The sequence below is a fragment of the Pelophylax lessonae genome (genome assembly GCF_965119305.1).
Source record: "Pelophylax lessonae genome assembly, chromosome: 6".
Classification (NCBI taxonomy): Eukaryota; Metazoa; Chordata; class Amphibia; order Anura; family Ranidae; genus Pelophylax; species Pelophylax lessonae.
Genome location: NC_138773.1, coordinates 63,961,485 through 63,988,884, shown reverse-complemented (window position 1 = coordinate 63,988,884; position 27,400 = coordinate 63,961,485). Strand labels below are relative to the sequence as shown.

The 27,400-nt window shown below is 44.4% G+C and overlaps 1 protein-coding gene across 4 annotated transcripts in view; it reads left to right on the top strand.

The window, feature by feature from the left end:
* The window catches only part of TSC2 (TSC complex subunit 2), a 105,687-nt gene that overhangs the window by 8,399 nt on the left and 69,888 nt on the right, over positions 1-27,400 (top strand). For all 4 annotated transcript variants that reach the window (XM_082261066.1, XM_082261064.1, XM_082261065.1 and 1 more), the window contains exons 5-17: positions 3,739-3,856; positions 3,945-3,993; positions 7,210-7,335; positions 8,601-8,674; positions 9,584-9,710; positions 12,217-12,360; positions 16,828-16,965; positions 18,091-18,194; positions 20,767-20,848; positions 24,184-24,339; positions 25,525-25,626; positions 25,712-25,834; positions 25,977-26,083. In XM_082261066.1, the coding sequence (XP_082117192.1) occupies positions 3,739-3,856; positions 3,945-3,993; positions 7,210-7,335; positions 8,601-8,674; positions 9,584-9,710; positions 12,217-12,360; positions 16,828-16,965; positions 18,091-18,194; positions 20,767-20,848; positions 24,184-24,339; positions 25,525-25,626; positions 25,712-25,834; positions 25,977-26,083 (1,450 nt within the window). The remainder of the gene's footprint in view (positions 1-3,738; positions 3,857-3,944; positions 3,994-7,209; positions 7,336-8,600; positions 8,675-9,583; positions 9,711-12,216; positions 12,361-16,827; positions 16,966-18,090; positions 18,195-20,766; positions 20,849-24,183; positions 24,340-25,524; positions 25,627-25,711; positions 25,835-25,976; positions 26,084-27,400) is intronic.

Below are 27,400 nucleotides of genomic sequence, written 5' to 3'. Positions count from 1 at the left end.
GCTAATAGGAGCAGAGAGCGGACCTTACCAGTCTTTTGCCACTCCAACATTGTCCAGTCACAGGCTGAGGGGCAGAGAGGTGACCTAGCTGTATGACTTAACTGCAGTAGAGAAGTCAGGTCACCAGGCTTGCTGTGCGGTAGAGCTGTATAATTCTCAAGATTGGATGGACAGCAATATAAATCATTTGATAATTCTATTAGGAATGTGTGAAGGTGCTCTGTTGTACATTCAACGATATCCGTTATATTCCAAGAGGGCATCATCCCTCACAGACCATATAGGAATCTTTACACTCCCACCACTGGGAGGGCAGGACCACTAATTGGGACTTTTATATATGCCAACAGGGATTCCCATACTTCCAACAATCAGTTTATTTTATTACATCAGTCTTAAAAACCTACAAAATAGAAAACATGCTTAAAGTGGTTGTAAACCCTCTCATATACCCAGTGAAGTAAATAGCCTCAGATGATACAGACCTAAAACAAATCCTGACATAAGTTTTACTTGTTTATCTGCAGTCTTCTCTAGTCTACAACCCTTCAAAAGAGTTTAAAGAATTCACAAATTGTGATAAAAATCCTTCTACATCTGTGAGGAGGGGGAAGGGGGTGGAGAGCTGCAGTTACGGGTCTTACACTGTAGGAGAGTCCAAACAGGGCCGGTGCTTCCACTAGGCAAACTAGGCAGCCACCTAGGGCGCATTGCCACCTAGGGGCGCAGCCAGAAGTCGGCACTCTCTCTCTCCATCATGAATGATTGTGAGCTGAGGGGAGAGGTGGCGGTAGGAGAGGAAGAAGGGACAGAGAAAGATGCCAGGTGTCTTGGGCAGTGGCGGAACTATCAGGCCCTGGCTTTCCACCACTGTTGGAGGGGCCCCAAGAGGCAGGAATGGAGCCCACCAGAGTGCTGCCTGCATGATGATCCTCTTCAGCTGGAGCTGAACGGCCTTAACCCCAGTTCATTTCCCTGGGTTGGTATTAAGCAGGGAGCAGAGGAGAGCTGAACCTGAGCCGGAGCTCGGCACTGGAGGGGGGAACCTTTACTGGGGCAGAAGTGACGAGGCACCGGAATGGCCTGAGGAGGTTGGTGATGAAGGACATGCGGAGTTCTCTGACTGCTGCTTTTCCCTCCACCAGGAGCCGGTTGGAGCTGTGGTGAGCACTGTGGTCCAGGAGAGGAGCGTCCTGGGAGAAGGAATCAGCAGGATCACTGTGAAGGAGGGCAGAGTGGGGGCCACTCTCTTCATACCGCCCAGCTAGTGTCCCCAGAACAGGGGATCGGGGTCCCTGGGTGTTACATGGAGCATCCCTGGTATGAAAGGGAATCGGGGTCACCAGGTGTGACATGGGGATAGGAGTCACCGGGTGTAACAGGAGTTTGGGGTCACCAGGTGTGCCATGAGGAATTGGGGTCCCTGGGTGTGCCATGGGGGATTGGGGTCCCCAAGTGTGTCAAGGAGGAACATTGGGGTCCCCAGGTGTGACATGGAGGAACATCCGGGTCTGACATGGAGGAACACGGGGGTCACTGAGTGTGACATGGAGGAACATCAGGGTCAGTGGGTATGACCGCATGACATGGAGGAATATTGGGGTCCAAGGGTGTGACATGGAAAAACATCAAAGTCCCTGGGTGTGACACGGAGAGACATTAGGGTCCCCGGGTGTGACATGGAGGAATATGGGGAGTCACTGGGTATGAAAGCATAACATGGAGGAACCATCGGATCAGGGTCACTGGGTATGACATGGAGGAGTTTTTAACCCCTTCCTTTTTTTTTGGGGGGGGGGGGGCACAAGTAGCTGGTCTTGCCTAGGGCGTAAAATAGTCTAGCACCGGCCCTGGGTCCAAACCAACACTCCACTCTCCTGCGCTTGAAGATGGGCCTCACGCAAAGAGAATCTCAGGACTCAAATGCTTAATAAACCAGGATGGCACTCGCCTTGCTGCCCTCCCAAGACTGGGGATGTCCGGATAAACTAGGAACAAGAAAGGAGGGCTCACCGGCCTAGCGCATTACCTCAAATAAAATGGCTTTATTAAAAGTTGGTGTAAATTCATACTCAAATGAAGATAATACAAAGGCATATCAACAATTAATTGTTGCAGCATCTGGATTGTCACATCACAGATATGAAGTCCTTGCAGAGACTGGCTAACTCATTTCGAGGACCTGCCTCTTCCTCAGAGCCCCAGGCCGACCGGTGCGCCCTCTTTTTTTCTTGTACGGTGTGAGAGCTGATTGAAGGAAAAGGGCAAACCCCCTACATAGGCAGAGGAATGAAGAAACATGCAGGGCTGTATTCTCACGAAGAAGACATGTCAGACTTTTGCAGAGAGACTGCTGCTTTCCCACAGAGAGCAAGGGTTCTTTTCTACAGCATGCTGTAGGCCAGGGTGTCCAATAGTGATCGATCGATATCGGTTTTTCGTTGCCGATACTGATATTATGGCCAATGCATACCGGTATTGGCCGATATTTTCGTACAAAAAATGACAGGTACTCTTGTGGAGGGATCTGGGGATCTAAAAGACTCCAAACCCCTCCTCTGCACTTAAAAGCATTCAAAACGCCAAGTTTGGCTGTTTTAAATGCTGTCATTTTTTTTAATCTGGCGCCAGACAGTACCCGGAAGTGATGTCATGACATCACTTCGGGTTTTTACATGAAGACCCGATCAGAGCCGAATGCGGCTTTGATCGGGTCTTCGGGGGCTGTGCAGGCTGGTTGCCCAGGTCTCCCGGTGGGATGGGAGACCCGGGCGAGCCGCGGAAGAAGGGGGGGACATCCCCTCCCGCTCCTTGTAATGACAGCCGAGTGGCTTCTCAGCCTCATCGGTCGTCATTAGAAGACAGCCGACCGTCGGCTATGGACGCCGGTCCCGGGGTGATGCCTCTAGCTGCAGGCATCACTCCGGTACAAGCACTTTCCCGACATATCGGCAATATCGGTCACCTTGGTGGCCAATTCCGATATATCGGGGAAAGTGCATATCGGCCCTCAATATATCGGCTTTGCCGATAATCGGTCGAGCTCTAGTGTCCAACTCAATTTAATTGCAGGCGGCATCAGCATTATGGTTGTTCTCAAAGGGCCAGTTGTATCTGAAAGACTAGATGTCAAGATCACCCCACCCCTCTTACATCAGATGTCAAGAGTCCCCAAACCGTCTGTCATAGTGCACCCACTTACCAGCTGCCTGGAAGAAGCTGGGGTAGGAGCTGGGAAGCAGAATGTGCAGGGTCTGTAAGAGGAACTAAGGAGAGTGGGAGTCAGCGGAGTCTGCTGAATGCTAAGACCAGGAGAGGCAGAGATGAGGGTATGCTGCGGCTGCACAGAGGTGCGTGGGATCTGTAGGGGGGAGTTCTATCCTCCTTTCTGCTGCGACGGGCAGAGAGGACCCTCTCCCTGGCTGCACAGAAAAGCTCAAGATCTGGCGGAGGAGTTGCGTCCTCTCTGCTGTCAATTGAGACTGAGACAAGGTGGGGGTGGAAATGGAAGGGGGCAGCTACAGGAGAGGTGCGAGGGGCCACATGTAATGGCCTGGAAAGGGGCTAGATTCGGCCTGCAGCCCTTGTGTTTGACACATGCATTTTAGGCAGTGGTTGCTTTATAAAGGACTGTAAGATGGTTATTTTGGTGCTCCTGAAAATGATGTAACTGATTAAACTCTTTAGGCTTTAAGATACTTCTTCCCACCCTTGGTTTTTTTTTTTGTTTCCTTGCAGCGGCGTTTGTACTGCAGTGGATGGAAGTGGGCCTGTCACCGGATTTCCTGCTGGTTCTGGTGAATCTGGTGAAGTTTCACAGCTGTTACCTGGAACGTTACATTGCTCCTATGGTGCAGTAAGTCTTGTTATGTATCCTTGGCTTTCCAGGTTGTTGTAGCACAGCGTAAATTGCATCCCTAATGTAATGTTTTCTTTTTTCACAGAATGATTTGTCTGCTTTGTAATCGGACTACATCTTCCTATGACATCGAGGTTCGATTTTTATTTTTTTTGTACTCTTTTTGCTTATCTGGGAACACAGTAGACCTCTGGGGTATTGGCTCTACCCTCATGAGGATAAGGGCGGCACAGTGGCGTGGTTGTTAGCATGTATTCCTTTATAGCAATTATTCCTTATAGCATTGGTTCAAATCTAGGCCCAGAAATTATCTTCGTGTAGTTTGCATATTCTCATTGTGTGTCAATGTTTTTTTTTTTTTCCCAGTTACTCTGGTTTCTTCCCACACACCAGAGACAAACTGGTAGGTCAATTGGCTCCAGGCTAAATTGTCCCTCGTATATGTGAGCATAAATTGGCTATGCACATATGCTATCACATTGTGCATTCTAGTCCCAAGCTGAGCAATTTGGGAGGGTTGAGGCAAAAACCTACCATGGGAAAAAAAAAAAAAAAATAAAATAAAATTCTGTGCTAAAGGCTCCATTGTGTTTTAGACATGGTGACCAGGTTGCTAGTCTATAAAATTGTGACAGCCAGATGTGACTGAACGGTATATGTATACACACATAATAAAGTGATCAGTCCCTGATCTTATGACTTATAGCGGGACTGCAATATTGTGGCAGACGTATCTGACATGAAGGGCCGTTTAACACTTTTGCAACCTGAAAGTCGTGACTGTGACTGGGCTTGAAGCAATGCCTGTGTAATCTTTAGGTCTATGGACCTCAAGTTGTATCAGTTGAACCAAAAGTAGTACAGGGACTACTTTGAAGATGCTGCAACTTGAAGTCACCCAGATATGAAGGGTACTCAATGGAAACCATGGGGTATGACATGTCATGCGACTTTGCAATCCCAAGTCGCAGTACAAGTCGCACAAGTGTGAAAGGGACCTAACTAACACTTTCAACACTTTTTGGGTACTAGTGACACTAATACAGTGATCAGTGCTAAAAAATATGTACTTATGACAATGGCTGGAAAGGGTTAACATCAGGGGCGATCAAAGGGTTAACTGTGTGCCTAGCCAGTGCTTGTTTACTGTCTGGGAGATGCTTTTACTAGGGGAAGGCATGGATCCATATCCCTGCTTTGCAGGAACACAGGATCGATGCCTTCCCTACTGACAGAACTGCAAACTGCCTTGCTTACATAGGCAGATAGCCGTTCTGGCTCTCTGCCTAATGATTGGCTGGAGGGGGGGGGCTTAGTCCATGGTATCCGCAGATCAGCTCCCGCTGTGTATGATCACAGCAGGAGTGGGTCACCGCATGCACGCCCCAGACCTGGAAGTACAGGATCACCTACTGTGTACGTAATCCTGCACAGCAGAGCCGCCGTATATGTAAGTTATAGAGTTGGCAAGCAGGTAATGCATTCCTTGCATTAAAGCGGAGTTCCAGCCATTTCACTCACCTGTCCAACGGTCCAGCGATGCAGCCGCCCGAAGCCTCGATCCTCTCCCTCGGCGCCGGCATCACTGCTGTGGGCACCCGGCTGTGACAGTTTGCGGCTTCACAGCCGGGTAAGCACTGCGCATGCGCGAGTTGCGCTACGCGCCGTGATTGGCCGGCAATCTTCTGGGACCTTTGACATGTCCCAGAAGATTGCAGGGAGGGAGGGGGAGAGGAGAACTTCCGCTCAGGGCGCCGCGGCGCTCCGAGCGGAAGTGGGAGCGGGCACCTGTCAAAACTAGGTACCCGCTCCCCCCCCAAAAAAATGACATGCCAAATGTGGCATGTCAGGGGGTTAGGACCACCTAAAGCGGAAGTTCCACTTTTGGGTGGAACTCCGCTTTAAGGTAAAAAATGTTTAGATAGCAGTATGTATCCTCAACCCCCCCCCCCCCATTACTTACCTGAGCCCTCACTCTATCCAGCACTGTAAATGAAAATATGGCAACCCAATCATTTCTAAACCCACGCAAATCAAAAAACAAACTACAATAAAGAGCTGCATGTTGCAAAGTGTAAACCGCTATACCATGAAAACCAACAAAGGAACCATGCTCTTGCATCATAAAATACATATCACCATAATGAATAAACAATAATAGTGAATAGACAAATACTTCTTCATTGAAATTAAATGATAGAAAATACATAAAAATTGTGAAGTCCATAAATAATCCCACACCGGAATAACATCCATTGAGTATAGGAAAGGTTCCTCTCCACCAGCATGCCGGCGCACTACTCACCAGACTTGGTTGACCCCCCCCCCATTCCAGGGAGTCAAATTGCACATATGGGAAAATCCAAGAGGACATCAGACATAGACTGACAAAACGGCATTGGGTGGTGTTTGAGATATGTCATTTCCGGTCAGATGGCACGCAGGTGGAGCGCAAACCGGCAATTCCTATACAATACATGCTGATCCCGGTCTTTGATGTAGGTGCAATACAACCTTTTTTGATTAAATGATTTGAAATACTGCACCATGAGTGTGTAAATGGCAAAACTGGAGCTTTGAATACGCAATTTTATACATATTAAATGGATGACCGCAGCGGTTTGAATGAATTCCTGTGACTTCATGTATGACGTCTTGTATTTTCTCATATTCGTAATTTGACTCCCTGTAATAGGGGGTCAATCAATGTATATATCTATACAATCTAGTGAGTGTATAGTACGTCTGCATGCTGGTGGAGGGGAACCTTTCCTATACTCACTGAGGACGTTATTTACGTGTGAGATTATATATGGACTTCACAATTTATGTATTTTCTGTAATTTAATATAAAGATTATTTGTCTATTCACTATGGTGATGTGTATTTGGATGTAAGAGCGCGGTTCCTTTGTTTCTTTTCCCACTCCAGCACTGTGCCTGTCTGTAGCAGCTCTCACAGGCTTTGAGACAGTAAGAGTTATTGGCTTCTACTACTGTTAGTCAAATCCTGTGGCAGGGCCAAAGCACTGTCTGTGGATGAGGCAGCGTGGCTTGGGATCGAGCCCACAGGTGTGCCACCATAGGAAGCCACTTCCTATGGTGGCAAAGTGAGAAAAGGAGCCAGGAGCACCTGTGGGGGACACCAGAAGTGGAGCATCGTGGCTGGTCTGTGCAACAGGCAAGTATACACCGATTTGTTTTTAAAAAAAAAAAAAAAAATTTCAATCACTTTAAGCAATGGTATGTAATTTTTTTGGTATGCACAAGATAACACTGAGTAATAGGAATTTCAGGGTAAAATTGTGGTGCACTGCTTTGACACCTGATCTGAGCTGTTTGTATTTGTAGGTGTCTTTAAAGGTCCTGGACGCTGTGGTGTGCTACAACTGTCTGCCGTCGGAGAGCATCCCAACATTTGTCATCACACTGTGCCGAACCATTAACGTCAAAGAGCTGTGTGAGCCCTGCTGGAAGGTGATTGATGCTAGTCTGTTAGTGTGTGTAGGGTTTGTTTACATGGACGTCATTTTGCTGCATTTCATGTCCGTTTCAAATGCAGGTCAGCAGATTCCCTTTGACTTCAGTGAAATAGAGTAGATGACTGTTTTATAAGCTGCGTTTTTTTGACCTACTTTGCATTATGCTTCAGGCCCTATTGAGGTGCATTTGGGTTGCAGGTCAAATTTCTTGTCAAATGCTGCCTTTTGCATTTAAACTCATGTGTTTGAGCAGCATATCACTCTAATGCAGGCATGTCCAACCTGCGGCCCGGAACCGAAGGCAATGCGGCCCACTGCCCCCTGACTATTTATTTATTTTTTTGCTGGGGAGGAAGGAAGTCGAGTCGGGGGCAAGGCCACAGCGGCTTCCAACTAACTGTAGGCAGAGGCTGCCTCGGAGGGGATCATCCACTAGTTGTGTTAAATTAGTGCTGGGGGGGGCGCAGCAGCGCAGGAAGGGCGCAGCAACGTTTTATTACTTATATACCTTTAACTATAGTATATATTTTATATGCGGCTTGGGAAAATGTCTCTACACTCAATGTGGCCCAGAGAAGCCAAAAGGTTGGACACCCATGCTCTAATGGAAAAGGACCACTGTCTACATAACAGATCCACTCTGGACACAACATATTGCACCGTGCAGAAGTAACAGTCTTATGACATACACAACTGCTGGAAGGGAATGTGATGCAAGAATGGGAGTCTTAAGGCCCGTACACACGTACCGATCATCGGCAGACAAGCGTCGGCCGACGACCGATCTGCCGATTGTACGCTTGTTAGTATGATGCCTCAGACAGCCGTCAGCGCACATTCTGCCGACAAGAATCTGTCATGCAAGCATTAAAATTTTTGTATGCCGACACCAGAGCGGCCGATTGTTCGCCAGTCAGTACAGAATTCGACCGACAGACCGCAGATTTGCAAGACTGGGCATGCTCAGAAAAGAAAAAACACAGGGAAAGTTAACCATCACATGACATCACTTCTGCAGTCGGCTGTAGTCGGCGGACAAAATTCTTGTGCTGTCTTTGCACTTTTCAACAGACACCGACAGCCCGGGGACAAAAGACGGCCGATCGTTCGCCGACGATCGGTACGTGTGTACGGGGCTTTGTGTAGTGTCTGCAGATCAGATTATTTTTCCCTTGCTGCTTTTTTGACTTTCGATTTGAATCAAGTTTTCAGCTGCCTGGAATAATTATTATTTTTTTTTTTTTCTTTTGGTTCCATCAGCTGATGCGAAACCTCTTGGGAACACACCTGGGTCACAGCGCTATTTATACCATGAGCCGCATCATGGAAGACAAGTAAGTCTCGGTAGTGTTTAGTTAAAGCCAATGTTAAGGCAGTGTAGTCTTTCTGCAGGCTTTTTTTTTTTTTCCAAGCTGGACTCCAGGTAAAAATCTAAATTGACTCTTGCAGTGGGGTTCCCACTTTACTGCAAGCGTTAAAAGCTTGTTTTGTTTTAGAGGGAACAAAAAAGCAGTTTTACTTGCTTTTAGCTCCTCGTCCCTCGGACTTCCTTCTGCCTGCACAGCCGGTAGCCCAAAGCAGCTTCTATTTGGGACTCCATTATTCATTCTGATGTCATTGTGTACAAAGCAGGACCTGTGGTCTTGCAGTCTACATGAGAGCACAAGGGGCCCACCCATAACCTGAATTGCCAGAAAGAGAGGAAAGCGCTGGCTGTCAGAGTAAGAAATAAAGGAAGTAGAACTAAACCCCTGAAGAAAAAAATGAGCATGTAACCCTTGTAGTGTGGGGGAGCCATACTGTAAAGATAACTTTTGGGGTTTTTAACTAGAGTTCAGATAGACATGCAAAAGAGGTAAGCTTGATCTTTTTAGCGATAAATCTTATTGTTAGAATTTTTTATTTCTGTAATTTGTAATGATCGTTATCTATGGGGCAGCCATACTTGCTCTGTTCATCCTTTTCAGTGCTTCTCACGATGCAAAGCTGTGTGGTCTAAATCTTAATAGTAGTCCTTTTAGTGGCTTATCAGCCATATATCCAGTGGATAATATGGAAATGTTGCTATAACCAGTGAGCGCCAGAGATTTCAGGCACAAAGAGCTCCAGGAACCATAGTTTGTATTTGTATTCTCTAGTTTCAGGAAAGGTGTTCACTGCTTGCCTCATGCACTCTTTTGCTTATCCAACAGTCAAGCATGCAGACAATTGACCCTTTCTCTGTGGTCTCTTGTTTTTTTCAGGGTGTATTGGGAAGATGCCCCGTTGTTGAGAGGAGCTGTCTTCTTTGTTGGGATGGGGCTCTGGGGAGCACACAGGCTCTTCTGTCTAAAGAATTCTCCGATATCTGTGCTACCCTCATTTCTGAAGGTAAGTTGAGACTCTTAATGTGTGAGCTGGAACAACCAACCAGATCATTCCTTAATGTATATAGATTAGAAGTATGTTGGTAAAGTTCAAATTTAGGCTCTCCTTGCCTTTTGTACCTACTCTTCCCCCTTTCTCCATTGTGTTGCTGTGGTGTTTTTTCTTTTTTTAATACCTTTCCCTATCTTCTGGATAACCCAGTGATGCTGCTGGGTCCTCTCCCACTTTGGGGCTTCTTCAAGCTAGTTGGTTCTTACTAATGCAGAAAATAAAAATGACATCATATCAGCATCTTTCTCTGCATCAATATCCTGAACATGCAGGAGGTGGGCCCTTGACACCCTGCACTCACATTAAGTCCTTAGTCTTCTGGATGTAGGACTTCTGGTGGCAGAAAAAAGTAATGTGAGGCACTGCTCTGGTTTGAAGGTGCATTTTTTAGCCAGAACTGTGTGTGTGTTTGTTTTTTTTTTTATACTGTATATGATTTTCTGCCTGTTTAGCATTGTTGCAGAAGACCCCGCGCTTGGTGCTTCTTTATAATTAGTTGACACATGGTGGAAAAAATAGGCAGGGTGGTACACATGGTTTGGCTGGGATACTTTGCTTCCTGGCACGGCCAGAGTTATCCCTTTGACACGTTCGTTGGGCTATCCTGCTGGCAAACGTTATTCATTTAAGTGAATAGGACTGGCACCACACTTGCGAGCCAAGCACTAGGCTTGTGGTTGCGGTGCAGTAACCTCATTTAAAAACCCCTTTTTAGCTGTCCAAAAAAAAGTAATTCACGGGGCCGTAGTATCTTCCATGATTGCTTGTCAGCTGCTTCTTTACTGCTTTCTCAAAAAAGATCCTATGCAGATGGCTTTTCAGAAACCAGTGTAGTGTAAACAAGCCTTTAAAGCAGCATTGAAGTCGCTATACTTGCCTCCCCTCCAGCTATGCGACATCTGCAAGATCATTTTCTGGCCCCGACTTCTAGGCTCTGTCTTTTTTTGGGGAATCTTCGTCCATCTCAAACTGGCTTGCCCAGGGCAGTGTAATTTCCTGCGTGCTCACAGAAGACAATTGATCTCACTGGCATGACAAATCGTACACTGAACTGCGGCTCTGTGTACATTCTAAAAAAGTTTGCAAGCAGGATGGTAAGTCTTTTATGTAGAAGAACACAGGGGTTGATTTACTAAAACTGGAGAGTGCAAACTCTGGTGCAGTTCTGCATAGAACTTCCAGGTGTTTTGTCTAAGCTTAAAGTAGAACTATAGGCAAAACTTTTTTAATTTGGGATATGGCAAAGGAGAGTTACAACCTGTCAGATTTTCTTTTTTTTTTTTGCCATCTGTGATATATTGTGGAGATTTCCCTTCACTTCCTGTCCCATAAGCAAACAGGAAGTGGGAGGAGATCCCTGCATATTGATGGAATTTCCTGGGGACCCCCAGGTCCCCATAACTAGTGTCCCCATTTCTCCTCTGTTACTTTTCTGGTGGCAGCCCAGCATTTGAGAATGATAATGGTAAACAGGACAAAAAGAGAGGGAGAATATCCCTAAAGTAGTACACAGACAGCAATGAAATCTGACAAGCATTCTAATCCTACTCCGCTCTATCCAAAACTAAAAGAAAAGTTTTGCCTTTAGTTATGCTTTAATTGAACTAGAAGCTGATTGGCTACCATGCACAGCTGCACCAGATTTTGCACTCTCCGTTTTAGTAAATTAACCCCATAGTATGTCCCTTCTGCAATAAGAACCTGCCTGTTAAAGTTTTTCTAAAGTAAAGTTCCTCTTTCATCTAAGCGCATGTCTACCAATCAGCTTAAACCCCAATGGACTAAAGTGGAACTCCAGGCAAATGTTAACATGTACTCCTATTTACAGTTCTAGCATCCACCACATGAAGCCCCACTCCCAACTCCTCTCGTTTCCTATCCAGTGTATGGCAACATCTCTACAAAAGAGGCAGCAGGCTGATGACCTCATACCTTTCTTCTATAAATTAATTACCCTATATGCCACAGAATGGGGCTACTGCTCTCAACTGAAATCACCGCTGTCAAGTGGCGCTCCACCATACGCATTGCGTCAATGACTTTATCCAGAGGGCTCTGATTTTTTTCACATACATATTGAGCACTGTTTTGTAAAGCTATTACTGTGGAGATAACAATAGAATTCTTTTCATTTTTTCACATGGACACTGATTTTGTGGAAAACATTTTTTTGTCACTGGCCTCCTAGTGTATATTCCATAGTAGTATGTGAAGAATGTTGGGTCCCAGGCTGTTCTGCTCAAACCTCTACCCTTCACTGTTAGGGAGGGGGGGTGGATTCTTATGCAATCACGGTTAATAAAAAGACCTGGCAGCAGACATTACTTCACTTGATCTTTTTTTTTTTCTTTCTTTCTTTTGTGTACAGTTTGTCTAAAGTTTGAACTGAACAGTTTGCATTCCATGCTTTTTTGTAATGCCAGAACTTCTCATTAATTTTATTTAAATTTCTGGTTAGGCTATGAATTGCCCAAATGCTGTGGTTTCTTATGAGATTGTCCTGTCCATCACAAGACTCATAAAGAAGTATGGGAGAGAACTGCAGGCGGCAACGTGGGATGTCCTCCTGGCTGTCATCGAAAGGTTATTCCAGCAGCTGCAGGTACTTAACTGCTAAAGGGAACCAATTGTCAAGCACTTGCAAAACACACACACGTGTATGTGTGTGTGTGTGTGTGTGTGTATATATATATATATATATATATATATATATATATATATATATATATATATATATATATATATATATATATATATATATATATATAATTTTTTTTTTTATTTTTATTTTTTTTTTACTTTATTGCAAAAGGTATAAATACAATTTACAGAGCAGAGTCATTTTCATTATCAGGTGCTCTAAAGGGTTGCAATAAAAGAGAAAAATATTGAAAACAGCTTGTCTCGCATCCAGGGCTGCTGTTAGAAATCATGGGACCCCGTACTGCCTTCCTGATGGGCCCCCCAACCCTGCTTACACCCCATCCCACCCTTTCTCTCATTAATATTCTCCTATATTGGGGCCAAAGCTCCTCCATCAAGGATACTTAGAAGGCACCTCTTGGGTTAAAGGCATCGGTGTGAGAAATATTCTGGACAGAAAATCTAAAACCTTTCGCCAGTACCTGGCAATTTCTGGGCATAGCCGAATGACATGTGTGAAGTCTGATCTAGAGAAATCGCTCCTTGTGCAGTTTGTGGGTGCACATTGCATAGTATGTAGTCTGACTGAGGTTAAAAAAAGGCTGGTGGCCTTGGGTCAGCTCAGGGCTTGACAAATTTTTTTTTTTTTTGACTCTAGGAGTCAGCTAAAAAAGTTAGGAGCCAGTTTTTCAAATCAGCTGCCCAGCGCCCAGAAAAAAAGCAAGAAAGGGAAATAGGAAAAAAGAAATGGAGGTGGAGATGGGGGGAGGGGGAGAGAGTGAAAGCCTTGAGTAGATGTGTATATGTAAAGTGAGGTCCCCTCAGCTCTATATTGTGTACAGAGGAATCCTCCAGAAGTGTGGCACTCTCCCACCTCCACCTTCCTCACGTACACCCAGAAAATGGCCTGCTCTGCTCCCACACTCACGTGTCTATGGAAGGGGGGGGGAGGGAGTCTCTCACACCTGGCCAATTAAAGGTAAACTGTCCCCCCCCAACTATTTGTAGGTTGGTGCCCTTCCCTCAGCCACGGGAGGATGGGCTCGGTCTGCACTCACCTTCCCCAGGGGCAGTGACACCCAGGCAGGCAGGCTAGAATGGAACAGTGGCATGGGGAGCGGCTGACACATGAAATTCTGGCCCAGGCTCAGCGCACCATTCCTCCGCCTCACACACCACTCAGCCGCGGACCTGCCACTCTTACCCGATGTCAGATAGATGTTCGCCAGGTAACTGCAACGAGGTGGGCTGACAGTGGCAGAGATCGAGCAGTGGATCCTATGGATGTGCTGAATGTGGAGAAGAGGTAGCCGGTTCTGATTTGTCAGCGGGGTCCATGTGACAGTGCTGGCCAAATGGAATGCCTCTTGTCGGTACACTGAGAAGTATGGATAGGAGCTGTGGGGATTTCAAATCTCTGGATCAGCGAAGCAGCAAAGCTTTGCCCAATCAGGGTGCAGAATGCACTGTGCAGTGCTCAGTGCATTGCAGGTTGTTCGTCAGGGCGAACACCCTGCAAATGCATGGGTGCGCGAACGGCCGGACAGGCAAATGTTCGGCCCAAACAAATTTTCAGGCCGAACCGTTCGCCCATCCCTAGTGCCTAGGCACTCCCATGCCTACAGCCTCACAACTGTATATCTGCAGTGTGAGATCTAAATCACTGCTGCCTCTGACTTCTAGTCTCAAGGTTTAAAGTGAGATTTGGTGATGCTCACTATTCTTCTTGATAAAGACTCTGAGAATGCAAAAGCCATGTTTCTTCCAAGATGGCCACATTCACATATACTGCAGAACAGGGCATGTTTCCATATCCGTGACAAACCAATGGTGTAAGAGTCCAAAAGTGCCTAATTATTCATAAAATAAATATTTATCAGCCAACAAGTTTCGTTGGCAAAGACACTCTTTCCTTCATCAGGGTTCAATAACTTTCACAAGTGAATGGGACTCCAGGAAGCAGATGCAATATACATCTTAGTCTTATTGAGGGAAGGGGATGGAAGATAAACCTTTTAGGATTACTGCTTGAAAGGAAATCGGATGGGGAAAACTAGGCCAGTAAAATGGCCTGAACAAACTGACTGTTTTCATAGGTCATTGAGCTCTGAAGGGGCTGTGTATGATCCACCCGAAATGCGTTGGGCAAGGAAAATAGTTTTGGACTCTTTCACCATTTGTCTGGCACTTTTGGTATTTTGTATGTATCGAGTATGTTCCAGGTACTCGAGGAGCCTTGCTCCTCTTGAACAGCCGTACAAGTTAAAGTTGGCTCATTAAATGATTATGGCCTTTACATATTCAGGAATGAAAAGGCTTTGACATCCTAGTGCTTCTGTTTTTTGACATTGCAGAACAAGGCATAGAAAGTCACTAATGAGGGAAACATCGGCTGTGCAGGCATTGGGCAAGCTTCCACAGTACAGGTCCACTTTAAGCTGGGTATACGTGTATCCTGATTTTCCCCCTGAATACCAGATCCCAAATACCAGTTGATTTTCGGTCTTTGTACCCTGCGTTAGAGCCAATGGGTACGGCATTGATCTATGTTAATGGGGGAGGAAACAGTAGTGCAGTTGGGGGGGGAGATCTCTGCATCCATATTGCTTTTGTGGATGTGGGAATCTGAGGGTTTTTTCATTCAACTCAAGTGTATACTCAGTTTTAGGCTGGATTCACACCCCCATGCAGAGCGGCTCACAGCAGGGGTCCAGTGCGTCTTTTCACTGTTTCAGGTCCGATATCAGTCCGAATTTTTGGCTGAATTAGGACCTGAAACAGATCAGAAGACACACAGGACTCCTGTGCAATTCACTCTGCAGATGTCCCGGAGCTGTGTGAACCTCCTCCACTGAGTGCCTTTCACGGACTCCTGACATGTGAATTTCCCCGCATCCAGTTTGCATTAGTGTGAACCCAGTCTTAAAACTGAATTCAGGAATTCCTTCACTTTGTAAAATGTGAAGGTACACTGAGTGAAGTCCAAGGTGCTGCATGACATCTCTTGGGCTTATCTCTATTAATAGCTGACAGGTTTTTTGCTCTGCTGGGAATTACACTGGAGCTGCTTGGGGCTGAGAGGAGAAAGGCACATAGAGCAGCTATGCCCACCCTTCCCCTCTACTGCCCATTTAGAGAAGCCTTTGTATTCTGTGAAGGTGTTCACATAATAGGCTTCTGTGATTGGACAGGAGGGGGGAGGGGTGGACATAGCAGCTGCAGAAACTCTCCTGTTCAAGATGCTGATCTTAGAAGGATTAGCAGGGCTCTCCTGGAATTAAGGGTCGGTGTCTTCCAGGAATGCTATAAAGCGATCAGATAGAAGTATTCGAGATAAGCCCAGGAGGTGTCATGCACCTCGCTGGGCTTAACTCGGTGTGCTTTAAAGGGAAATTCAGCTTTTAAAGGGTCAGTGCACTCCCAAACTGATATTCTAGTTCTTAGTAAATGAGATTCATCACCCACAGACTTTTAAGGTCAGAGATTCAGCTTAAAGCATAAGCTCACCTTTGGAACATGCCTATTTTTAGGGGTGAACATGTAACATGTTCCAGCATCTGCACCCTGTGCTCATCGCAGGTACAATGCTCTGCAGGCACCTCAGAAAGAAAAAAATAAATGCACATTTTTGTACTTGCAAAAAAAGTTTTTAATGGAGAAAAAAAAAAACATACTACTAAAAGCATTTTACTTGTTCAATAAATGCAAATAAAAACCTGTTCATCCTCAGAAACGTCCAGGGCTGTCCTGTGCACTCCTACAGTCTTCTCTCAAGCAGTCTAATTAGCCCCCCCCCCCACTTCTTCTCTTGGACTACAGAGCACATTCCCTCTTTTGTGGAGATGAGGAGAGGTATTGTGTAGTTCAGTTGAATACAACTGGGCAGGGCTGATACCATTCCTTGTGATTTGTCAGCTGACTGCATTTCTGGTAGTTCAAAGGGTATTTTTCTGTACATTGAAGTTTTTTAAAAAAAAAAAGGGAAATGTGCTTGTGTTGCAGACATAGACAACATAACTTTTTCATCATTTTGTCCCGACGCACGTAAGATAACTGCCTGGTCTATCAATTAGATTGGAATGCCTGGTCTAACAATTAGATTGGCAATCGATGAAATGATTACTAAAAAGTTTTGGATTCAGTCAGGATCCAAAGAATCTAAATTGTCTGGGTTGTCCAGTAATAAACATGAAGATCTGCTACCTTGTTGTAGTAAGCATTGATGTTTTAGGAGTGAATGGTTTGGTTTTGTGTTAAATTTTTTTTTTTTTTTTGTCCCTGTTATCCTGCTTAGGTGCGAAAGATTGTATGGTCCCGGTAGTGTCGTTTATGCAAACATTCAAGCAATTAATTTTTAAATTACTGGAACGTCTCTTAGATCTGTGGGCTTCCTTTATTACACAATGTCGTCTTTGCTGATTTTCAGGTGCTGCGCAGTCAGGAGTTGAAGGCTGCCATACACAATTTGCTGACCGCAGTGGAGGAGCTCTATGACCAGAATGAATTCCATGGGGATGGGGAGAGATTTTTTGAACTGGTGGAGAGACACTCTGATGATCGGCCTGTGAGTTTCCGATTCATTATCCTGTAGAAGGCCAGCTTGGCCATAGGTTGCAAAATCCTCCCTTCAGTTTAATGGCATATCAAGGATCGGGTCCATAATGGCTACCCTAGAATGGACATCAAACTCTTGCAGTGTCGCAGTGATTCCTAGCATGTTTAAAAACCTATATGCCTTAAACAACTTGCATTATTATGATGGATTGGCTGTCAGTCTATGGATGTGTTCAGATACCACAAGCCATGAGAAGATATGGTGATTGCATACGTTGGGAAACCTTTTCAATTACAATTGTTCCCACCAAGATAAACCATAGATGCTGCATGCACCTGGATTAAAAAATGACTTTTCATCCTCAGACTTCCGTAGCTGGTTTTTGGCAGCTCTTACATTAGAGGTAGCTGCCTATTACATTTCCAAGAACAGAGTAATATGAATATTAGCAAAGTCATCTGATTATACAAATGGTAGAGTATAGAAAATCGGGTGTATCTATGAGCTGTTTATTGGTTCAACCATCAGCATGGGCCCTAAAGACTTTTATAAACCTCTAAGTTTAAGTACTGGCTGATACATTTTTATTTTTTTTATTTGATTTGCACTGGCATTTAAATTTTCAGGACAAGCTTTCAAGTGGGTTCCTCTCATTTCAGTCCAGGCAGTACTGGACTAAGAAAGGATAACCCCCAAAGGCTTGACATGAAAATGTCACTGTTTATGCAAATAAAGTACCAGACAGTACTCAGCCGTGTTGTTAAAAGGCCACTAAAGCCTGGTACACAGTAACAGTCTGGTCGGAGCCAACGTTAGTACAGCGATTTCCCCTTCTGGGCTGTTGTGTTCTGGTAGGAAGATGGCCCCCCTGCCAAAATACTTTGGCTGAGGGTGCGGATTGGGAGATGGTCGACTGCTGGTTTTCCAGCATGCTCATCCAACAGAACAGGCCGGCTTCTGTCGGACCGGCTGACTGACATACACCAAACGGCAGCCAGTTTTTATTGACCCTGCCAATGTCTCCCGACATTCGGCCCGTGTACAGGGCTTAAGCAGAAGTATAAACACCCATATAAAGACCTCTCCCACCTTACTATAGGTCATTGATCTTTTATGGTTTTGGTGTCTTTCTAGGCAGCCTCCGTGGTGAACCTGATAACCTACAGAGCTCAGTCCATCCACCCGGGGAAGGAGGGATGGATACAGGATCTGCAGAAGCTGATGGATAAGTATTTCAGGTCAGAGCTGTTTCATTAGTACCTTTCTACCGATCAATTGTCCAGCATCTTGGGCAAAGTAAATATTGCTACATTCCTGCTAAGCGGTCACCAGATGGGAGCAGATTAAAAGCATATCTAAAACCAAAATAACTAACAAAAATGTGATATGTTGCAGTTAACCAGTTGTCAAAGGTGTTGTCTGGTGCATTTCTTTGCTATTTATTTGTAACCTGGTATCACTGAGAATAACACCCATTCTAGGGTGACAACGTTCACTCCGCTGTATGTTTGGAAGGAGTGTTGCCAGAGCTACATAGCGCAAAAGCGGGACGCTGCCCAGTAGGAGTGGTTCTGGATCTGAGGGTTATGGATTATTTTTGAATAATAGGACTATCGTTTAGTGTCAATTTAAATAAAGTTGTTTTCCCCATGTGCTACCAACATGACCTTTTCATCTCCATTACATAGCCAAATATTTAAAAGAAAGATGACATTGTTTAATATATCCGCTCAGCCTACAGAAGGCGACAAGGATTTCTGACATGATTAACCAGTATTTAGTGTACTTGCTGAAAATGTTCTTTTTCTGCAAAGAGAAAACAAATGCAGCTATCACAACGAAGGACTGGTAAGCTGCAATATATTACGTTTTGGGTTTAGATGCACGTTAAATTTCACCTTCACAGGAAAAAATGTAAAGCTGAACTAATGTGCACCCTTCCCAATCCCTGGACTGCTTGACCAGCTACATGGGTATTGATAGCTCAGCATCCCTGAAAGTAAGTAGACTGGGGGGGTGCATGATTTTCACCTTTTACATTTTTTCTGTAATTGTCAACGAACACTTTTTAAGGTTAAAAAATAGACTAAATTAAATTGCATCTCCTAAGAACTTTTGCATAGAGTAGGAGTTAGAAAAAATCAGGTTTTTATTGTAGTCTGTGTCCCCGCTAGGGAGATTTATCCTGTTTTTTGTCCTGGTGACCAATTTCCACATTAGAGAGATGGAAACATTTTCAATTGTCACCAGAACATGAAGTGAGAGAAAATCTCTTGAGGTTCATCTGTTCAGGTTGAAGAGACTTCCTCTTAAATGTTTTTGTCTTCTCACATGAAGTGAGGGGAAATGTCCCCAACAGGACACTGACAATCATAAAAACAGAGGTTTGAATCTTTCACCATTCTATCCAAAAGAAAACTGTTTTACTAATGCATTTTAAGCATTGCAGTTGACCTGTGAAAACTGAATAATACAGTTCCATTATTTCATATTATTATTTTTTTTTTATTGAGGGACACACCATCTGAAAAATGCCCATCCTGCAGCTAATGTTGTTTTTAGAAGTTGTGCATACCTAATAATTTAGTTGGCTAAAACATTTTTGTCATTTAAGACAGTGGTCCGTGACCAAAACTTAATGAATTACCCCACAATTTTGTCAGTTGACAAACTATGACGGAAATTAATACACATTTTCGTCAACAAAAGAAAACTGAACGAAAATGCGAGGAAGGGACATTTACCCATGTGAACCTCCGGTTTCCTCAGAGCACCGCCTGTAAAGCCTGTGAGTGTTTTCCCTTCCAGCAAGCAAGGTAGTGACCATAGAGTGTTTAGTGGTGTGGCATGCTTAGCATTATGCAGCATTACAGGCCCCCTCAGAACACCATCCAGAGCACTGTGTGCATTACAGGCCTCCTCAGACCACCATTCAGAGCACTGTGTGCATTACAGGCCTCCTCCTCGGACCACCGTCCAGAGCACTGTGTGCATTACAGGACTCCTCAGACCACTCTCCAGAGCACTATGCAGCATTACAGGCCTCCTCCTCAGACCACCATCCAGAGCACTGTGTGAATTACAGGCCTCCTCCTCAGACCACCATCCAGAGCACTGTGTGAATTACAGGCCTCCTCCTCAGACCACCGTCCAGGGCACTGTGTGCATTACAGGACTCAGACCACCGTCCAGAGCACTGTGTGCATTACAGGCCTTTATCAGACCTCCAGAGTGTAGTTTGTTAAAACCTAATACCATAAATAATAACCTATTTGATTTTTATTACTCCCAAGTGTATAGAATGAGTTTGGAAATTCTAGAGAAATGCCTAAAAAATGCGTTACAATTTAGCTAAACCTATTCGATTTTAGTTGACTAAAACGTACTAGGGATTTTAGTCGAATAAATACTACTTAAACAATTCAGATTACTGAAATACAACTAAAACTAAAATGGCATTTTAGTCCAGACTATGCCTAAATGTAGGTTTGTTGCCAAAATTAACACTGGTGCCTACAATGTGAAAAAGACGGTGCAGCAATTGTTTTGGAAGATTTCTGCTCACTATAAAATGCTCTTCTTATCCTCATGACTTGTTGCAGTACAGGATTTCATGCATAAATAGCAGTGCTCAGGAAGGCTACCTCAGCTGCCAATATCAGGCCTTGTATGGCGGCCCAGGGTAAGTATTTCTGGGGGGTTCCATTCTTTTAGGTCAGACCTTTTTGAGTCTTTTTTTGGATATAACGAATGTGCCATCTTTACTCGTTCCTGTTTATCAATACCAAAGGTGCATCATTTCTCTTCCAGGAATGAAGCTCGATGTATTGTACGAATGAAAGTCTTGGATGTCCTATCCTTTGCATTGAGCATCAACAGACAATTTTATGAGGTTTGTTTTGGCAAACTTTGTGTGATAAAACTTCTGGGAATGCAGATGTTCATCCTTTAGAGGGAAAGTCCTCAGCAAGCCAAAAAAACTGGCAACATATTGTGTTCTCTTAGTACTTTACAGTGTGGTTTTTTTTTTTTTTTTTTTCATATATTTATACATAATTGTATGTTTCCCTTTTTCTGTAAAACTGACAATTTGGTCTCATGTACAGTATATGTTTTCTTCAGAGACAGTCATTTACCGATTTAGGGCAAAGTGACATGCGTCAACAAACCCCCCCCCCCCCCATAGATATGTAGAAGCTCCTCCCCACTTCATTGGAACCCTTGCTGCGTAACGTTTAAGTAATGGGGCTTCTGAGTATGGGGACCACATTGCCTACCTTTATGTGACTGTTTGTGTTGCTGAAGCATTGACATGGCAGAGCAGTCACTTTATCCACCTAAGTAAGTACTGACCCCATACAATATTGGAGTTTATCCAGGGTGGACTCCTGCAGTGGGAAGGCAATGAGGAACCATGGAGATGGGTATATATGACTAAGGGGTGTCAAACTGGCAGCCCTCCAGCTGTTGGGGAACTACAAGTCCCTTCATGCCTCTGCTTGTTAGTCATGCTTGTAACTGTCAGCCTTGCAATGCCTCATGGGGCTTGTAGTTCCGCAACAGCTGGAGGGCCACCAGTTTAGCACCTGTGGGTGATGAGTCAGGACTTTTGTAAATAAAGTGACTGTGTCTCTTCATTTATGATCAGGGCTAAAGTTTTAAAATTGTTTTTAAAAAGGTAAAAATACAGGGGGATTCATAAAGAAGTATACAGTTTCCAGATGCTGTAAAACCGTGTAGCACCCTCCTAGGTAGGTGCTAGTGAGCAAGTATAGTTTTGAACTGTGTCTGCTTACCAGAGGAGCTGCAGGTAAATCTATATAGCTCTCTGCCCATCAGGGAGCAGGATTTGTTAGTGAGGTCTGCTCATTGTGCTCAGTATGCAATTCATTCAGTCTAGAGAGTGTTTCACACTGGTCCAATAGGGAGGCATGTTGGACAGTGGGAGGAAACCTGACGCATGGGTGCATAGGCTTTTGATACAGTCCTGGTGATTGGCAGAGGGCAGGTTGCCTCGGTGCATTCTGGGATACTGTATAAAAGCCAGGAGCACATGTGCTGCAGTGCCTTTGGCTGGAGAGCAGAGTCCTGCAGCGAGGGGGCGGCTGCCTCCTCCTCTGTAGAGGTGTCATGCAGTCGCAGCTCATTCTGAGGACTAGAGGATCTGAACCATGAGGTCCAGAAAAACTGACTGAGAGGGGAGACATTGGAGATCCTGGGACTACGGTATCTTGAGTACAGGAACTTGTGTCAAGGGGCTTGACCTGAGGGGGGCCACCCCTGCTCATAGGATAGTCAGTGGACAGGTGTCAGCAGAGGAAGAGAGAGAGGATACTGGGGAGAGTGTCCTGAAGATGATTTGTTCAGAGTCATCTTAGGAAAAGAGACTCAATCCAAATTCATCCAAAGTGGTAGGGTGAATCGACAGCCTGGCTGTATCAGAAGATAGTAGTCATCAACATTGTCTATAGTTAAATTGAAGTATCCTACTATTTCCTTCTCCTATCCCCATTTTGCAATAAACCACAAAACTAAATAATACCCCTGGACTGGTTATTGGAGTGAGCCGAGTGAAGGAATTAAGAACTTGTCTGTCCTGGCTATGTGCTGGTAACTCTGGGGGACCCGAGGAGTGAACAACTGGCAGTCCTTTACGGGGGCAGTTCTACAACCGTAACTGTTGAAGACACGGACCACAACTGAGAACAGTTAGGTTGATGTACTCCTAAAGTTTGTATCCCGCTACCGAGGGAAGTGATGTAGGCGATTTACTAGTCATGTGACATACGTGCTGTCAAAATAGCAGTGTCTGCATGCAGTGGAGAAGGCGTTTGTGTTCTTGAATTGAGCAAAATGGAATCTGTAACTGTTGTGCAGTGGCATTTTCGATCACGATTCGGAAAAGAACCTCCAACCAGAAAACCTGAGATTTGTCATAAAAAATTTGAAACTGTCAGCTGTTTGTGCAAACTTAAAAGTCTTGGATGACCGTGTGTTTTGGAAGTCGTCGTTGGGGTTTGCGCCGCAATTCAACAAAACCCGGGAAAATCAAAGCAGAGGTGAAGTGCAGATTTCACAGCCCACTGTCTGGAGAATTTTGAGAGCAGCCGAACTGGCCTTGACCAGACAAAGCGCTTTGAATTGTGTGCAGCACAATTTTGAAAATTACGATTTTGCTGATCGCTGATTTTTCACCGATTTGAAGCTATATTCCACGTAAGTGGTCAGGTAAACAAGCGAAATGTGAGATTCCCCTAAGGTGAATGTGTTCTGTGCTATGTCCCAAAAAGAGTGTACGGCCCCTTTTTTTTTTTTCACGTGCAAACTATCTTGGGGAGGCTCTTTTCTGCATATGTTAAGTCGTTGGTAGATGTCACAGTCGCAGGACAACAGTGACAACTTTATTCTCCATCTGAATGGTGCACCATCCCACTGGTCAGGCGCTGTGCGAAATTACTTTGATGAACATCTTCCTCACCGATGGATTGGATGAGCCATGGACTACAACATGCTATTGACCCAATGGTCACCCAGAAGTCCTGACTTAACACCTTGTGATTTTTTTATTTATTTTTTACTGTGGGGAGTCCGTAAAGCACAAGGTATTCGCCCCTCTGCTTCCTGTTGATCTAGAGAAGCTGAAACCGCGTATCTTAACTCGCGTTTGGACGGAAATGGGTTACTGGCTCGATGTGTGACTAAGGGGGCACACATAGAACATCTGTGACTGTCTCTAAAAAAAAAAAAACTTGAAACCTTCCCCTGCAATTCTGTTACAGGTAACATAAAATATCCTTAAACTGTTCTTGTTTTATAGTGCGTTGAAAATGTATACTTCTTTATGAATCACCAGTATATTGCTTATAGATTTGTAAAACCTGTATTATACTGTAGGAGTACATCAGTTTCTCCATATTACCTACACAGAGAGGGCTACAGAGCTGAATAGCTAAAGCTGAAATTTACACCTGCCAGTGAATGAGTAACACCAGTGATTCATTCCTTTTCCTCATCCACCTTTTAGAAACCTGCAAATGAGAGTTCAGTTCGAAATCAAGTACCTGAAAGGAGGTTACTGCTGTGCTCTGACAATTTAGAGAACCCATAGTGCTCTGACAATTTAGTCCTTTATTACGTTTTTTTAAAACCAATATATTGTGTGTTTGTGTATCTTTGGCATCTCCTTGAATTGTTCTGGCAGTTTTTTTTTTTTTTTTTTTTTTTCAGGAGGAACTAATAGAAAAGGTGGTGACCTGCCAGCTGGCGCAAATCCCAGAGGATAAAGATCATCAAGTCCGAAAACTGGCCACGCAACTTTTGGTTGACTTGGCAGAATGCTGCCACTCTTGCCATTTCAACAGTTTAATGGATATCATTGAAAGGGTGAGGCTTTGCATTCTCTACAGTCATGTCATTTATTTTATGTGCTTTTTGTAATTGCATAAAAGATAGTCCGGAGTAATTTCCAGAATGCATGGGGGAAAAATACACTTTAACATCACTAACACAAAACACAAAGCTGGACATTGGGCTGTTATAAAAGACACAACTGAATGCAGCTCTGTAATCAATACATCAATTTTTGTATTTTTTTTTTTTTTTATTATTTCTGGTAATTTTTACTGAAAGTACTTTAGTTTGATTACATGTTGGGGTTCTTTTTTTTAATGCAGGTAGTGTAAGTATCTGAATTTTGACCTGGTATCAGCCTCCTGCAGTCATTGTACGACCAGGCTGGAGTGTGAATGAAAGAAGCAGTACAAGAAGCCTAATGGTTCTTCTGATAGCAGAGAAGGCAGTTTGACTGCGAAATGAGCTCATCACTACACTGCTTCTCCTTTCACTGTCCAGTCATAGGCTGGTGTGGGTCCAGGATGGCCAGCGTTCAGCAGGGTTGAATGATTATCCTAGCACAAGATCTCTAATGGCAGAAAAATGTACTCTGGGGGAAGTTTCTGGATTAAATGTGATTAGTGCATCAAAAGCTGGCTATTTTATCATTTTTAATGGGTAATTTTATTTTTTTTTCACTGGATTTCTGCTTTTATATATTCTAGGGGTGGTGCTTAGTCAGAAGTCGGGTTACCTATTTTTTTAGTGTGAGAAAGTGGGAATTCCAGGAGGAAAGGCTTGCAAACCTGCAGAGAACATGCAAGCAGATTGGCACATCTGTGCCTGGGGTGAATCTCCACATTTGGCTTGCACCTAGAAGCGGATTTTTTTTCTTTTTTTTCAAATGACACTTAAAATCCGTGAGCAGCAAAAAATACAGGCATCTCATATAGATGTATTTTCGCGTTGTGTCATGATACTAATAAAGCTTAGGACCAGTCGGGGTGGGGGTGGGGGGGGGGGGGAATTCTTCTGTGTTGAGCATTGATCCATCCCAGGGGATGTTGCTTTGGACACTAAAGGTTGCATGTCTACAGGCACCAGCATTAGAATCCAGTCCTGCCTCCAATTCATAATGTGCAGGGAAATCAATCCTCCCTCTTCTAGAATATAAAAATGTTTCGTTTTCAGCTTCAAGAAAATATCCTCCTCCTTCCTTTTTTTTTTTTTCTTAAGGTTGTGACTCGATCCCTGTCTCTTCCTGCGGACTATAAACATGATGCATCATCATTGGAAGATGTAAAAACATCTGTGTTGGGCCTAATGGTCATCCTTCAGGTACAAACCAGTCATTTTCTCTCTAGATGTGTATTAAGGCAATAGTTATTTTATGGTAGTTATTTGAACTTCTCTTTATTTGCAGACCAAGCTATACATCCTCCCTGCCAGTCATGCCATACGTGTGTATGAAATGCTGGTCAACCACATTCAGCTTCACTACCTGAACCTGTACAGCTCTCCTATCTCCAGCAGCATCAGACTACAGGTCAGGCCATGTCATTCCGAGCACTGTGTGATGAGTCCATATAGCGCTCTACAAGGAAATTCGTAACCAGACTAAACATCTTTTGTGTGTTTAACACTTTTTTTTTTTCTTCCCCCCCCCCCCCCCCCCCCAAAACCAAAAGGTCTTTGACTTCTTCTTGCACCTGCGAACGGACTCTCTGAAGCGCATTGGTCTCCCCAATAAAGATGGAGCTGTGAGGTTCAGCCCATACTGCCTGTGTGAGTCTGTGTAAGTGTCACATGACTAGTGCCGCCTCTTTTTTTCATACAAAAACCATCAAATCTACAACAGCTTGTGTATTGGGCTCTGTTAGTATAAACAGTTTGTCAAGTAAGGCTACTTTATACATGAAGTGATCATTACCCAGTTCAGCCAGGAGGCAAATAATTTCCCGGTCACCCCTCTGCCTTGGTGGACGCCCTATTGTTTCAAATGGATTGTCACAATACATTTTTCTTTTTGTGTTTTCTGTTTAGATCATAAATGTACCTGATTGGTCAAAAATATCATGCACCCTTCTAGATCCAAGTCCAGCCAAAGTATATTTGTTGGTTTTGGCTATTGAGGGAGAATGAGAACATTTGTTCAGGCGTTTTTAGCTTGTGTCCCTCACTGGAGAGAGATTTCCTAATTTCCGGTCATGGTGAGGAAATCTCCCCAGCGAGGGTGCAGTTCACCAGAAAAACCGGACAAAGGTTCCTGATCTCCATCACTACAAATGTAAAATATTTTAATGGTCTGTCTTGTTGGCGTGCTGGCAGCTAAAGCAAGACACCATTGCTTCTTTGTGCATTCATCAATTACGTTAATGTTCGTATCTCGATTATCACCAGGAAATTAGCAACACTGGGTTTTATAGCTTTATAGTGTTTTGGTCTAATGGGTTGGAGGTAAATTGCTACAACACTGGAGATAAGAAAATCAAATGGTACCCTGGTGACACATAGGATCCATCTTGTGAGAGCACAAGTTGGATGACATGTGAAAATTGTTTTATCTATGAGAGCCATCTTAACTGATACTACGCAAATCTGTTTGACTTTAGAGCAGGCATGTCCAACCTGCGGCCTGGGGGCCGCATGCGGCGCAGAACCGCAGGCAATGCGGCCCACTGCCCCCTGACAATTTTTTTTTTTTTTGCTGGGGAGCAAGGAAGTCGAGTCGGGGGCACAGCCACAGCGGCTTCCAACTAACTGTAGGCAGAGGCTGCCTCGGAGGGGATCATCCACTAGTTGTGCTAAATTAGTGCTGGTGGGGGAACGTAGCAGCGCAGGAAGGGCGCGGCAGCGTTTTATTACTTATATACCTTAACTATAGTATATATTTTATATGCGGCCCGAGAACATTTCTCTACGCTCAATGTGGCTCAAAGAAGCCAAAAGGTTGGACACCCATGCTTTAGAGCTTCCTGCTCTAATTTGGTCCGACTTTGATACCACTTTGCCCACATTCACATTGAGATGATTTAACATGTCAAATCACATGCCAAATCGGAGACTATTGCCAGCAATGGCACAGTCCAAATCAGTGCGATGCCGTCTCTTC